Raw genomic sequence first — 15,669 nt, 5'->3', positions numbered from 1 at the left:
CAAAATATTTTTCAGATGCACTCATAACTACTGTATATTGATATAAACAATATTGCCTAATCCTACTGTGTATGTATATATATATATATATATACATATATATACACACACACAAACTCGATATACCACCCCAGCCCTATTATAGGCAAAAGTATCATCTGAGCTTGTCCATCAGCCCACCTTACACATGACAATGGCCAGAAAGTGTGGCACATGCAAAACACCTGATGAATGGTGGAAACATTATTTTGGCAACACAGCAGTCATGCTGTGCCGCACAGCTGGGCAGGATCCATTCACAGTGTGTCACCTAGAAAAACTACAGAATGGCAACACAAAATAGCATTAATTATTAATTATTTCACACCCACATATTATGTATTTCTTGGCTCATGCCCTCAGAGCAAACTGGAACTCAAATTGCCTTGGCCATGGAAATTAATGTTCAGGACCAGTGTATGTAGATTTAGGCAAAATTACCAGTGTCTCTTTCACGTGAGATCACAATCCCAACCGGATGCAAATCAGGAATAGGGCTCAGTCATGCTGAATGGACGTGGTGATTTTGCTCTAGGACAGAGGCAAGGCTTAGCTAATCCAAACAGATGGACAGGGAGCAGCTTCAGCACAGATAGTCCCACACTTTATGGTATGGTGACAGACTAAACCAATAAATACTCTACTAACACCTCCATGTGCCAAAACCCCCATAATCAAATGGCCACAGCTTAGCCTTCTATGGAAATGCGCCCTAAAAGGGAACACAGAGTTCATTAAGGTGAGGGAAAATTTTAATGGGCGTTTATTATGCAATGTTGCAGATTTATTTAGTTGTTAAAGCTGAACAAGATGTGTCTAAAGATTTGCCTAAATATGTAGTAAGTTAAACTTTCTCCCTGTGTAATATTTATCCCAACTGTCAACTAGGAAATTTTATAGAAAAGCATCAAGGTTTTGCAGCTTGTGAAGGTACAATATTCACATTGTGAGAATATGGTATATTTATAATGACAAGTAAATGAGGCACAGCTGAGTAAAGGAACTCTTAAAGGGATAGTTCAACCAAAAATTTAAATTATGTCAGTAATTACTCACCCTCATGTTGTCCTCATGTCGGAACACAAATTAAGATATTTTTGATGAAATCTGAGAGCTGGATCACCCCTTAATAGGCTTCTAAGCAATTTCATTCTGCCGGCCCAGAAAAGTTGCTAAAAACATCATTAAAATAGTCCAAGTGACTACAGTGGCTCAACTTTAAGTTTATCAAGCGACGAGAATACTTTTTGTGCTGAAAACCACCCCCTAAAATAATTTATTTTTTTCTGTGTGGGCCTCTGAGGCGAGTTCACGAGAGCACCACAACGCATGCGCGAGAACTGAGAAGATGACGCAGATGGGTCTCGACGTAGTGTTTAAAATGGTTCTAAAGTGTGCATTTCCTGGATGTCCAAATCGTGAGAAACAAACGAGAAAACAAAAGCGCCTTACCAATACCGCAAAATGAATGGCTTACCTTTCACACTTTCCCATCAAATGATCGTGAGCGTCATCTTCTCAGTTCTTGCGCATGCGTCGTGGCGTTCTCGTGAACTCACGTCAGGGGCCAACACGGAAGACTATTTTAACAATGTTTTTACTAACTTTTGAAGTTGAACGAAGATGAACGAAAGTCTTACGGGGGATGAACGAAATTCTTACGGGGTTGGAACCAGGGTCCGAAATTAACACCCGCCAAGCGCCAAATGCGGGTAGATTTTCCGTTTGGCGTGTATATCTCAAAAGGCTATCCGCCACAGTGGCGGGTGAATGTTCATACCAAAATAATAAAATTGTCAGCGCGCACGCGCTCTTCTGCCTCCTAATAAGAACGAGGAGAGAGCGAGAGCGAGTGAGTGAGTGAGCCCTGGCCGCGCACGCGCACTCACTATTCAGAGCGGACAAAGCGTCAAGCTTCCCCGTACTTTTTGACAAGCGTCCTTGACAGGGCGGCCAGAGCTTCTTTGCAGCTCAAGTCGGCGGCGGTGTGTACGTACAGTTAACGCTCTATCTGTTGACGGCGCTGAGGAAAAAGGATATGTGAAGCTCCCGCCACTGGAAGAAGCGGTCGCCGCCCATTTGTGTCCTGCTCATCAAAGCCGTGCAGAGCGTCTTCAGCACTCGCGGATCGTGCATACTCCGCTGCTGGCCAGGCTGCTTCTGCTTTACACACCATGCATGGCCGTTCTTTTCTCGATAAAATTTGTTTTCTCATAGCGTTTGCAACGCAATACTCGTTCCCTTATCTCTCAGGGAACCGAGGTTACGTAAGTAACTTAGCCGAGTACGTTCTGCCTTCCCTTCCACATGAGTCAGGAAACAAAACTGACAAAAAAAAAAAATTTGATTTCACCAATTTCATTTTTCATTGATTTTTTATTTTATTATACATTTCAAATTTTGCTCTGGACAATTTTTTATGTTTGTATTCAACATAATATGCCTACCTTATTATCTCAATTAAAAGTACTGAAATGAATGTATATGTGACAAAAAAAAAGGGCTGTTTATTATTTTGGCCGGTAAAAAATATGCTTGGCTGGTAGATTTTTTCATCTACCAGTCCCCGTGGCAGGTGAGCCAAAAAGTTAATTCCGGACCCTGGTTGGAACAACATGAGGGTGAGTAATTACTGACAGAATTTTCATTTTTGGGTGAACTATCCCTTTAAAGGGATTTAAAGTTTAAGAAAAATGCTGATGTGTCATTCCTGCCCTACCGGACTGCATACATTATTGATGAACATTAAAAAACAGCAGTAATATAAAATTACAATTATATCAAGCCACATTCTACAGACACCTGTGACAAAAGCCAAGCACCAATACTGCAAATATCTGTGACACTCCCTGTACACACAACATCCTTTTGTTCTGGAAGAGTGTGGAGCAGCAGTTCTTTCAGGTTATGCAGTAAGCCTGTAAATAATTCATGATGAGCACAGATGCACCTGGACAATGTGTTGCACTCCCAGAGGTGTGTGGATGGTGGTTGGGCTTGCATCAGAAATAGGAATGTTCTCCTTATAAGAAAGCAACAGCTAGATAAGCTCCAAGTTCCCCAGGCTGATAAACACATGGACAACTGAAGAAAGTGAACAAAACCAAGTGTCCCTCCAGGCATTTTGCATTAAAGTCATGTCATGCCAGTGGTGTTTTCAGCCTCAGACGTGACGTCCACGGGCCGCTGGCTGAATGTCTGATGCACAAGGCACACAAAATTTGTGGCAATTCTACAGGATTTCTGGGAGACCTGTGTGTTGCGTTCTTTATCAATCAGCCTGGAAACAAAGCCTTTGTTATACCAAGCCCCCTCATTGAAGAAAAAAGTTGTCACATTTACAGCTGTGACAAAGAGCTCTTATCAGGATCAACTAAATGCTGGATTTTCAAAAGTATGTGAAGTATGTGAATTTCGCAGCATAGACTTTTTAAAATAAGTCCAAGAGTTTTACACGACAGTCCGTTATTGTAGGGAGTAGGGACATTATAGGAGTTATAGGACATTGGAGTTATATTTTCACGTCACTTAAAGGAGAACTTGGTAACTTTTTTAACTTAATAAAACTGTCTAGAAATCATTTGGATGGTTAAACAACCTGTTCTGGTGATATTGGTGACTTTCCCCGCTCCCCCCAACGTTCCCAGGCGGAAAACCAACCTTGCAACTTGGGGACTACCGTCCCGGAAAGATAGAAATTGGAAGTCTCGTGAGAAGCGAGAATGAGAACGAGAACGAGCGCGAAACACAAATTGCTTTACAGCAATTCAACATAAACACACACGCATGTATGATGTATTACCAGATTACCCACCTCGGTAGACATAGCTCCACACGATACAGTTGGCTTGCTCCGATCAAAACAAACGCACATTAGCAGCGGTAGAGAGGGGGAGGAGGCCGCCGCAAGTGAGTTTTTTACGACCGTGTTGTGAAATATACGCCCCCCCACAGCTGTAGGGGGAGCTTGTGGGGAAAACATGCGACAACAAAAGGGAAAATCAGCGAAGAAGTGACTAGAGTTCGCTAGAGTTGCCGAGTTCTCCTTTAACATGAAGCAGAGCAAAACGAACTGTGATTGGATGCTTTACATGTCAGTCTCAGCCAATGTGTGGCTACAGTGCTTGCACCACTTTAAACTGTTTACTGTAGTAATGTATAGTAAAAGTATACTTTTTAACGTTATATACTTTTTCTCTGTTGGTTCTTTCATGGGTCTTACACTTACATGGGTCAATGATTATTCATCCAAAATAGGGCTGCAAAAACTCATCGATGTCATTATCGATTAGTCGCGTCTGCCGACCGTGCACCGAAAACTTCCGCCAGTCGCATCAAATTACAGCACTGAATAACGCATTTCTATGGACAAAATGCATCTAAAAAATAGTGGTGGAAACAGAGTGAGCTGTTGCTGGAAGGATACGTGATCCAAATTGCAAAAAATGAGAATTCTTTATTTTAAGCTTCAAGCTAATGCATTAGCGTAATGTTTAACATGGCTTGCCCTGTCAAGCGCTTTGACAGATGTGTGTGCTATTTAATGTGTTGATACGTAACACAAAACATTTTACGGTTATATCCTTATCTGTAAGCGTTACAAAATTCACACAAGTATTTCCATTTTGCAAGAAAGGCTCATCCTGACAGTCTGTGTTAAACTTCAGACTTTATTGAACGAGCGCCAGCACGCGTCAAGCAGACGAGACGTATTAGAGAGGGAGACAATAAATATTCAGCGCAAAAACATTTATTTTGCTGAAATATCTGTTGAAGAAGTTAAACTGAATTGTAAATGTAATTGAAGTATTTTATGAGAGTGATAACTGTAAAGGTATAACAGCATGTAATTACAATAGTACGACATTTCTTATTTACAGGATAAAGAAATGGAAGTAAGAGTGAATGTGCGTTCCTGCAGAACATTCCTCTTATCTGTTAACACTGAGTTTGTATTTATCTTTATTATCTTTATTATTATCTTCATTTTTAATGTAGGGATTTAAACTGTATTTTTGCTTTATAGCTCTTTTGCATAAAGTATAGATAATATTCATCATATATGTTTTCATAGCATTCAGTTGGCCTGTTGGTTTGGGCAGGATGTGGAATAGTGTGTTTTGTCAATAAAATAAAATAGAAAAGAAAATTGGGCTTTTTATCCGATTAATCGAAGAAATAATCGATTATCAAAATAATCATTAGTTGCAGCCCTAATCCTAAATGAATAAACTCTAACTGAACTAAGCATGTCTGGACTCTGGTATGCTGTTCTTTTAAGGCAGAGGAGTGGCTGAAATCAATTTGTCTTTTTCTATTGAATTGAGAATCTATTTTGCCTTCTGGCCCAGGAGTTAATCATATGACGATCAGTAACAGGGCAGAGACACAGGAAAAGGGCAGAAAGCTAGGAATGCTACAACCAATACATTTCTGTCTCTTACTACCATGTACATATTTCTGCTCCATATTACTATACTTTTCATCCTTTAAGGTGTATCTAATGATCATTCTGATACCAATTTATTAGACAATGAAAAACAATCTCGTAATATATCATGCAGAATGTGCTTGGTATTTAGTGTTTGCTGAAACCCTTATCCATTGGTTATTGTGAATGAACAAGTGAACCAATTACATTAAAGGGAGATTTCATCCCCCCAAAAAATAATTCAGTCACAATTTACACGCCCTCATTACTCATGTCTTTCCAAACCTGTATGACTTTTTCTTAACTGGAACATAAAGTTATTTTGAGAAATGTTTAAGTGTTTTTTTTTTTAAGTCCATTCAATAGAACTCAAAGGTCACCAAAAATGTTTGGTTACAAACATTCTTCAAAATTTATTTCAAGCCCTGCAGAAGAATGTCAAACAGGTTTGGACCAACATGAGGATTAGTATACTACCTTAAATGTAGATTAGCCTATGCTTAAATCAGTTTTAATCAGTAAAACTTTTAAACCAAATCAACACATAGATATAGGCTAAGTTCTATGAGGAGTTAGGCATTTATTCACCAGTGAAGTAGCAGGAGGAAGCATTAGTCATCCCCTCCAGCGTCTCTTTATTCAATGAGGAAACTGTGGTCAACCAGAAAAAAACAACCCAACTAGGGTCAAAAATGCCTTGTGCACTAAAAAGCATTTATAAAAAAAATTGTTAAGAGACCAACTCCACCCAACTTCATCTACCCAAAATGCATTTCACAATTTTGTCAACATTACAACAACGGGGTGATGCTGTTTTAAAGGAACGAGAAATTTTTATGAACCTCCAAGCTTAAGAAAATTTTCCATAAAAAAGAAATATATAACAGAATCCAAAAGGACAGTCCAAGTCTACTGCCTTACAATAGATTTGTATGAAAAACCGACTGAGATTCACTGCAAACCATTTAAATCTCACACATTTTCAAACTTAAAAGCAACATATCTTTAAATGGAAAAGAACAGCTTGGAGATCTTCAAAGTATTTTTTTTATGAAGAAAGTTAATCATTCAGGTTTGGAACAACATGAGGGTTAGTAAATGATGACAATTTTAATTACTGTCAGAACTATCCTCAATAAGATAGCACAAGATCTGGGAAATGCACAGTACAAGAGTTGCCTAACACAATCCTGTGACATTCCAAATCTGGTGCATAATGACCTTTAACACTTTGAATATGAGTAATGTACTGCTGGACGCCAAGTACAGTGAGCTAATATTATTTACACCAAGGACTGTTGAAATAAATGAGTCACTTGAGTACAAATCTTTACAGAGAGAAAAAAAGGTTACTAATCAAAAACCAGTGATAATGTAGAGTTCCACATTTTTCACTTCCATCAAAATGAGTTCAGCTGAGCCACACAGAACAAGCACCAGACAAAAAAAAGACTTGGGCTACATTTTCATATTCACACATTAAATGTTTGGCTCGTCTAATCAACATGCAGTCAACAGGTTTCCCTTCCTTGTGAAAACTCCTGATGTCAGACCAACCGCTGGCAGAAGAGAGACATCCCGTCCTCTGACTCCATTTCAGCAGAAAAACAGAGACAGTGCCGAATATTAGATTAAAGGGGAGGGCTAATGTGAGCACAAATCGGCTGATTCTATAAATAGATGACCTTCAACCTGCCATGAACGTGGACAGGGGTTTATACAAAGGTCTTCATTCAGAAGGCCAGTGGATAGATTCGGCAGACTGAGCACAAAAATGTTGATTCGTGGGAGCCAACTATATATAAAAAGGAACTAACCGGGAACTAATGTCACAGCATGACAGCGATACCCAAGATAAATCACCACCACTCACTTAACTTTTTTCCCCATTTATCTTACTTCACTTTCTTTTTAATAAAGGAAAATCCTGCTTCTGCAAAGTGTTTTAGCAAAACAAATTGAAACTAAAAATTAAACCAATTCATCATCAACCAGGTTCATGCCCGCATGAAAAGATCCAACCACGTCGGATGCCTCAAACTGAGAGCAAGAGAAAAGATGGTCAGTGTTACTGCTTAACTAACTTACAGAAAAAAACTAGACAAACCTTCCTATGTGAGGCCAAATCCGCACAACCCACACTGAAATGTGAAAGCCATAAGTTAATGCCCAACTACTCAGAACAAGCAATATCGCACGTTTTATTTTGACAGTGTCAGCATTCAGATGGTCCCCACATTGACCATGTGTTCAACGGAAGGGGTTTCACACCAGCTGTTTGCATTGTAGCTGCACTGCGATCTGACTGTGTGGTTCAGACCGTTTCGAAAAGCTTCCCCCACAGCCAACTCGCAGATAAACGGATGCTCCTCGCTAGAGAAAAAGCCTGCCAGGGAATTTCCTTCAAGAGCATCCAAAGAATTTCATTTCTTCTGCACACACTTATGATTACAGATTACAGTCCTTCGTGTTTCTCATAAACTACAAAAGGAATTTCAGACAGCAAATACATTCCAGACTGTGGAAAAGTGTGGAAAAATCCAGACTCGTTGTGTGCCAAAATGCTCAAGCATCAAAACATTGTGTTTGCAGGACAACAACAGAGTTCATCAACAGTCAAAGCGTTAACCAAAGCTAAAAATCGAAACCAGCCCGGACTTCCAAAAGACTGCTTTTGATATGCAAACTCCCCACATTAGAAAACAGGTTTAGCACACATGGCTATAAACAAAACATCAGCGATACAACCATCAAACAATGCAGCTACTACAATGCGTGGATAAATACCACATAACAGGACTTTGGAAAAAGAGAATCTCTTCAATTCGAGAATAGATGTAAGGCGTTCAGGAAAAAATGAGTGGATTCGGATAAAGCTTGTGCATTCCACACCAGTCAGTGACACAACAACAACAGGCTGCTCAACTTAATTCAATCTTGTGACCTGAACAACATGTTTCTGCTGAGATTTTCCAATGGAACGATGTTAGTCAGAATAGTGTTTCCCATTAATCATGTAGACTTTGGCGGTCTAACCTGAATGACTGAAAAATATTTACATTTCTCATTAGAAAATAAAAGACCTTTAACATTAGCTTATATTTTTCTGTGTTGCTTTGGCAAAGTATCTGTCAATTAAACTAAAATAATCACGATATGTCTTAGTGCACTTATCAAATAGCAAAAGGCTGCGATTTAATGAAGTATGTTGTCTGTTGCGCTACGTTTTAAATCGAAGTGCTGCACTGTGTTCAGATGCTTCCAGAATTCCTCTAGAATTGTAATGAGACACGCTTGTAAACCTGTTGTGACAGAAACTTTAAGGTCTCCCCGCAAAATAAAAGCTCAAGGGTTTAACTATCGCAAGTGAGGAAATTAAAAAGTATTATATTAATAAGAAATATACTTATTTAGAAATTTACAGTGCCCTTGTATTACAATAGTAATGTATTACTGTCTTAGAGATGATAATAATAATAATAAAGTATGATTATTATTATTATTAATTGGATTCCAGTTGTTGGCCTTCCTAAAAACATTTTTTTTAAGTCTACAACATTTTTAATATTAAAAGGAGAAAAAAATTAAAAAGAAACAAGGTCCACCCCCATAGTCTCACAAAATTCTGTAGGAAACAGAAGCAGAAATTCAGCCGATTGTCTATTTACATCTGAATCGTCTCATTCATGCTGCATTCAAGATCAACTTCTGACAAATGACAGCGTATGTTTCATTGGAAGTGTTAATGACCTGTATTTTTTTTAAGTGCTTTGCCTAGAAGCACACAATTCAAATCACAAAGACAAACTGTCTACTGAATAAAAACCATCTGTGGCAGCACAGAGCACACAAGCGGTTCTTTTAAATCAGAGATCATAAAGACTGGCTCATCTAAAATTACACAATGATTCAAACATACCTTTTTAATTAAAAAATGATATTGATGATTTGTAAGAAACGTTTAGGAATGGTAGATTATCTCAATCAACCCACAATTGGTATTAGCCTACCTACAGTCAGAGATCTTGGCTAGTGACCCAAAAGGTCATGATGATCCATCACCATATTGTGTGTGCCGCCCCTTTAATAAGCATCCAGTAAAGATAAACCATGGGTCTCACCTCGCAATGTGGAGATGCGCCAGCATAATTCAGCTCATCCTCGTCGCCTGAATTCCTCCAAGGTGTTGCCATCATTTCACTACCGCAGCCAACATCTAGAGAAATCTCCTCAGATCAGCTTCAACATCACACTGGATTTGCTTTTCCACAGGTTTGGGTAAAGAACCCTGGGGGAGAAAATAAAAACACACCTTATCAATACTAAACATACCTTATTAAACTACAAAAGCTTTAGAAACATTTAATTACTAAAAAAAAAAATACTCCTTGACATGATCATAATAATATTTCACTTGTTTACATTTTTGGTTATACTACAATTTTCCAAATGAAACCCTTTATTTCAAATTCAAAACAAGATTGCATTGTGTTTGTAATCAACTTCACGGTTCTCTGCACACATTCAGATATATAGGCTATATATAAAGACGTTTGATGCGATTTCCGATTTGTTCTGGTTTCTTTTTGACAGGTGTTTTGAAGTAACTCCGTAAACCGTAGTGGCCAATAGACTTCGGCCGACATAAACGCCCTAAAAATCGCTTATTCCAGCAAAACGCGAGCCATTCCCTTGTGCCACATGGTTACACGAGCCTTCACCTTTCTTTATTAAAAGCTCAAACTCTGAGATATCAAACGCACGAGCTGATTAAACAAGTTTAATCCTGTTAAAATAAAATGATAACCCAAGACAGAGAGTCTAATCTGATTGTAAGCGGAGAGGTTTGATCTGGTGTGGTCAGACTCAACTGGTGTGTGTGTGTGAGCGGCTAACAGCGCTGGAAACTTTCTGCCGTGAATTGATGTCGAGTACGTTCCTCAAACACAACAGAATGTATTTATATTCACTTTGAAAGTGCCGGACTTCATTTTAACGAGTAAACACATTAGGCACGTTGCGTGTTGGATAAAGTTTAAGTGTTCTGAGTGATATATAAAACATTGGGCTCTGGTTAGCATAAGTAGCTAGCAAAACAAAGTAAAGGCTAACTGGTATTGTAATGGCTAGCCAGCACCTACCTGTTGGGAATAAAGCGCTGATGTTACGCTGTAAACGCCCATTGCGCACTAAAAAACTCATTAATTCGTTAGAAGAGTCTAAACGACAAGGTAGGTCCGTGTCCTGGCCTCAACCCGAGTGTTTTAGATGGATAAAAACAGAACGAAAGTTTTCCTATTCCCCGGTCCAACTCGACGCACACGCGCGCGCGGCACTCGCTGGATCGGGGCTCGAGCGCACTCGGAATCCTTGGAAACGCCACCCTTTCGCGAGCTGGCGGACCCTCCATCCAATCAGATTCTTCCTAACACTTCTCGTTTAAATTTCAGCCAATGATTTGCGTTGTTACAAATACTATTTTTCTCCAAACAATCTGTTATCTCTGTCAAGTCATTTAAAAAAAAAAAATGTTTCTATTTATTTATCACTCCTGTTTTTTCTCATCACAGCTAGCGTTTTTATGGACAACATTTAGTAATATTATTGAAGCATTAACCCAGTGTTGTACAAGATAGACACCTTTCAGAAATACAACTGTTGTTATTCAATATACCAAGTTTTCTGTTTGGGGCCAGTTTGACCACAACAACACATTACAGACAAATAGCCTACATTAAAATAAATCCATGCAACAACAAAAAAAAAAACTGTCAGAACAGAACTGCTTAATTGTGTACACAAACTGAATCTTAGCAAGTGGAAATTCACAGCAATGTATTCTACTTGTTGTGGTCTCTGAAACACTTGCTGCATACTGATGCATTGTTATGAACCTGAAAGTTTGTTTATAATCAGTTCACATGGGATTAGTAAAAGCCATGAAGTATCAATCCAATACTTCAAATGTTTTATGATCAGACCCAAAAGTAGCCAACATTCAAGTATTCACTCTATACGAGTGAGGATGTGTTTTCTCCTCCCATATTTGATTGTTTGGTTGTCATATGCTACCAGAACAAATGGAGCAATGGTGTGGGACGGAACGTCTTGTAAGGACGTTTTGTCTCTAAACACAAAAACTGGACAGTGTTGTTGTTTATATGTCACCCTGTGACAGTTTGACCAGGCAATACAAGAAACTGTTTGTGTTACCCTATACTCTTCCCTCAAAACCTTTATCATGCCAATAAAAATAATAGAACACTGCTAAATATTTATTATGAATATATTGGAGTTCTCTAATAAATCCATATTTTATAATAAGAAAATACTTTTCAATGATATACTTCTGTCAACAAATATGTGAACAACTGTAATATTGGACATTTATGCTTTTGTCAAATCTCTCTCTCTCTCTCTCTCTCTCTCTCTCTCTCTCTCTCTCTCTCTCTCTCTCTCTCCTCTCTCTCGCAAATACAACTGTTTGTCTGGATTACTGGAGTCACATGTTTGGCCCAGTTCAAAGCGGGGTCGGGCAGTTTTGGCATGCGATTGGCAGTGGCTGTGGAATGTCTGCACACACACTGTGCCCCAAAAAGCGGACGCATGAGGAGCGACTGCTATGCTCACAATCTGAGAGAGCTTCACCAGAGTTAGTCCATCATCTCTTTGCTATTCCAATACACTTAAGTCAGTATCGGTGTCAGTATCAATGTTTATCAGAATATAAGTCATATGCACAATTCATTTTGAAATCAATTCTGAGAAATAAAATATATTGCTCAATATATATATATATATATATATATATGTGTGTGTGTTGATTTCAAAATTCTGTATATATATATATATATGGCAGCATTTTTGTAACAACCATTTGGTATGGTATCACTACCATATTTGATTGTATTGTTGTCATTTGTATGCCACTTTGGATAAATGTATCTTGTATAGATATAGATCTGCTCAATTGTGTCTATTGTATTGCATGTTACCAGGTGGTGATTTCATATGAATTTGTACAATGTGAATCTTACAAAAACGTACAATTATTTTACGAAAAAAAAAGTACAAATTCATACCAATTAGCCACCAATTCACCAAAACATAAAAAAAGTTATGAATTGACATGAGATTGTGTTGTGTTGGTCGGACGGATGGATGGACGGACGGACGGATGGATGGATGGATAGATAGATAGATCCAAAATTTCATTTGAAAAAAAAATTGGTTCGGTTAGATGGAAATAAGTACATATTCAGACACACAAAGAAAGAGAGAGCACAGGCAGTAACCTGAAAAGAGAGCCCTGTGAAAAGTGTTCAGTTTCTAGAGGCTCGCACAAATGTTCCTTTCATTCATGGCCAGCCGAAGGGGCCACCTGTTTCAGGGATTGGGTGGCCTTTGTTCCGAGGTCGTCCTGACCAGGGACTTTCACAATACTTCCCAGCCCAGGGAATTCCTCTCTCCGAAGTCTGATCTGGAACGGAGCTCAAACCACAGCAGACACTCTCTCGGGAAGCAGCCTTCAGGAAGAATGTCAGTCAGCTGCATGTCCTTCTTGTGACCAACTTGGAAACATGCCGGCCAGTTATAACTTGAAAACAGGAACAGTGTCCATCTTTGTTTAGCCTGAGTCTATCCAAATTCAGTTGAAACAGTGCTGAAAAGCAAGCTTATGTGTTTGGGAGGGTGTTTTTAGACATATGTGACTCCCAGAGAGATTATATTACCAATCATACTCAGATTATCTCGCCCTTTATTATACTGCGGAAACAGATTTTTGATACTAAGGTTTCTTCAACTTCACTTACACACTCCTCAGAGAGGGCCAGTGCATTGAAATAGTGAACAAACCCATCTAAAACTGTGGTTAAACAGCCAAACAGAGAGAGTGATGCTTTGTTTTCACAGCACACTGAAACTCCCTCTTGCTGTTGAAATGCGGGAGTCATGTGTCAGGTGTATGAATAAGGCACGACGGCTCCACCCATCTTCTATTGTGAATGTCCACTTACTCTATCAATGCCCCACTTTTATTTATCTTTCAAATCATGAGAACAAATCTAAAACTTCAGGACAATCAGGACGCCAGCTATGTTGCTTTTGGGTGTGCTCCTTTGCTTTGTGGAAGCCTTAGATGAGGCTTTAAAATGACATTAAAAACTATATTTTTACAGGGTGAGTGGTGGTTGCTTGCCATGTGGCATTGCCATTGGCCATGTGGTTTCTAAGGTGTTCTGAGTGGTGTGTTGCTATCCAGCTGCTTCGCCCAGAGCACCCTGTGGGTTGTAAGGGCCAGGCTTATACAGCCCAGGTCAAAATAACCCAACGTCTGATAATCTGGTACTTAGATATGAAAATTATAGCTTAAATCTCCTCAGCAAGCTGCATGATTTGATGAATCACTCATGTAGGACATGGTGCAAGGCAAGTTACAGGGAAGCCACTTTTTTGAGGGGGTACAACACTGCTGTTCAAAAGTTTGGTCTGGAAGATGTTTTTAGTTTTTATTGCCTATATTGTCGCTGTAAAGTGTATTATTTGGGCTGTAAATGGGGGGGGGGGCTACTTTTAGAAGAAATGCTGGTTATATGTTACTAATCTAAACAGGAGTTATAACATAATTTCGCAAGTTAGTGAGTGATTTAAGGATTTTAGATTGATGGAAAATGCATATTTAGGCTACAGTCGGTTTGTTGAAGTTTGGCCTGTTCTCTCTGCAGACATTCAAGGAGGCAACATCAATTATTTTTTGTCATTTCCTAGTATCTATCTAGTCTAGACAGAGAAGCCTCAGACCTCCAGCAGAGCCATTTGAATACACAATTCATTGTCTATCTTTAATTTAAGGCCAGAGCTGAATCATTACAGAAATGTATGTTAGATTCCACATATACACCACTGTAAAAGGAAACTCACAGCCTGTAACTTTACATGAGGATCAAATATGTCATGACTCACTTCCTTGAAACCAAAAACTTTTCATTAAATGGTGGTTGTATGCTTTCATTTGGGTGGAGACTGGGCCAAAGTAGGCACGATATGGGCTTGAGGTATACAGGCCCTTGTCCACAGGTTCCATGTCTAATGTATTCTGGTCTCTGCATATGGACCATGTAGTTGAAAGTTCACCCAAAAGTATAGTGAACTAACTTGAAAAATGATTCAGTGTTGTTTGTCCATACAATGAAATTCAATGGGGTCCAATCTTATTTTGACCTCCCATTGCCAGACGTCTTTTGAGTTCCACAGTCGTGAAGTTTTCAATTTTGGGTGTGTACACTCTCAGAAAAAAAGGGTTCAATGGGGTTATATATAGAACCCTATAAGACTCAGTTTTAAAGAACTTTTTATGCCAAAAAAAATTCTATATAGGGAGAAATGTCTTAAATGATTGCATAACACTTTCATGTTTGATGGGTTATTTCATTTTTTTCTAGTGATAAAGTATGTTTATGAGCTGTTTAATTCGTGAAATTTTGTAACAAATAAAAATTATTTAAAACAAACATAATTAAAATTGAATCCCATGATTGGAACAAAAAAAAAAAACTTGGATGTGAGCAAATGGAAAGTAAAAGGGTTTAGGAATTTGTTCAAATACATAATTCTAAGTATGAGCAATAAACTACCTCACTGTCTGCGTTTTCTATTTTTGCCCATCCTTGTGAGCTGCTAAACAGTCTTTCGTTAATGACTACGATAATAAAGATCTATATTCTATTCTAGTACCAGTAAACACAACTAATTTAGTTAGGCCTATCAGTCAACCCACTTATATTAATAGCTCTGGAGACCTGAACAATGAACAAGCAGCCTATCATGGTATGACTCATAACTGACTTTATTTCCTGCATTCGGATTACTTTGTTTTTGAAAAGCCAAAGGATACCTTCACCTCACAAAGTGTGTTGCCATCTGTTAAACACACTGGGGGATTTCAAATGACATGAACAGCAGTCTTGTGGGAGTCTTTAGTTCTAATGAGGGGTATTTAATGGCCAAAAAATATCAAGCCATTTAACAGGACCATGCACATCCGGGTGCAAACACTATTCACTTATAACCTTCCCAAATTCCAGGATGTAATGGTCTCCACACGCACTGCTAAACAATAAAATGGGACCACGACTGGACTCATTTAGCAGTGAGTGTGGAGACAATTTCATGAACACCAGAATGAAGACTAAAGGTGT

At 38.7% G+C, this 15,669-nt stretch overlaps 1 protein-coding gene across 1 annotated transcript in view; it reads right to left on the bottom strand.

Moving 5' to 3' along the window:
- Positions 1-10,840, bottom strand: part of arhgap21b (Rho GTPase activating protein 21b) — a 67,345-nt gene extending 56,505 nt beyond the window's left edge. The window contains exons 1-2 of the mRNA XM_081375421.1: positions 10,612-10,840; positions 9,592-9,758 (exon numbers count right to left, since the gene is read on the bottom strand). Coding sequence (XP_081231547.1) covers positions 9,592-9,666 — 75 coding nt within the window. The 5' untranslated portion in view covers positions 9,667-9,758; positions 10,612-10,840. The remainder of the gene's footprint in view (positions 1-9,591; positions 9,759-10,611) is intronic.
- Between the last annotated feature and the right edge of the window lie 4,829 nt (positions 10,841-15,669).

The sequence above is a fragment of the Scardinius erythrophthalmus genome (genome assembly GCF_964197995.2).
Source record: "Scardinius erythrophthalmus genome assembly, chromosome: 9".
Lineage (NCBI taxonomy): Eukaryota > Metazoa > Chordata > Actinopteri > Cypriniformes > Leuciscidae > Scardinius > Scardinius erythrophthalmus.
The sequence above is the reverse complement of the archived record's forward strand: the minus strand, read 5'-3'. Positions and strand labels throughout refer to the sequence as shown.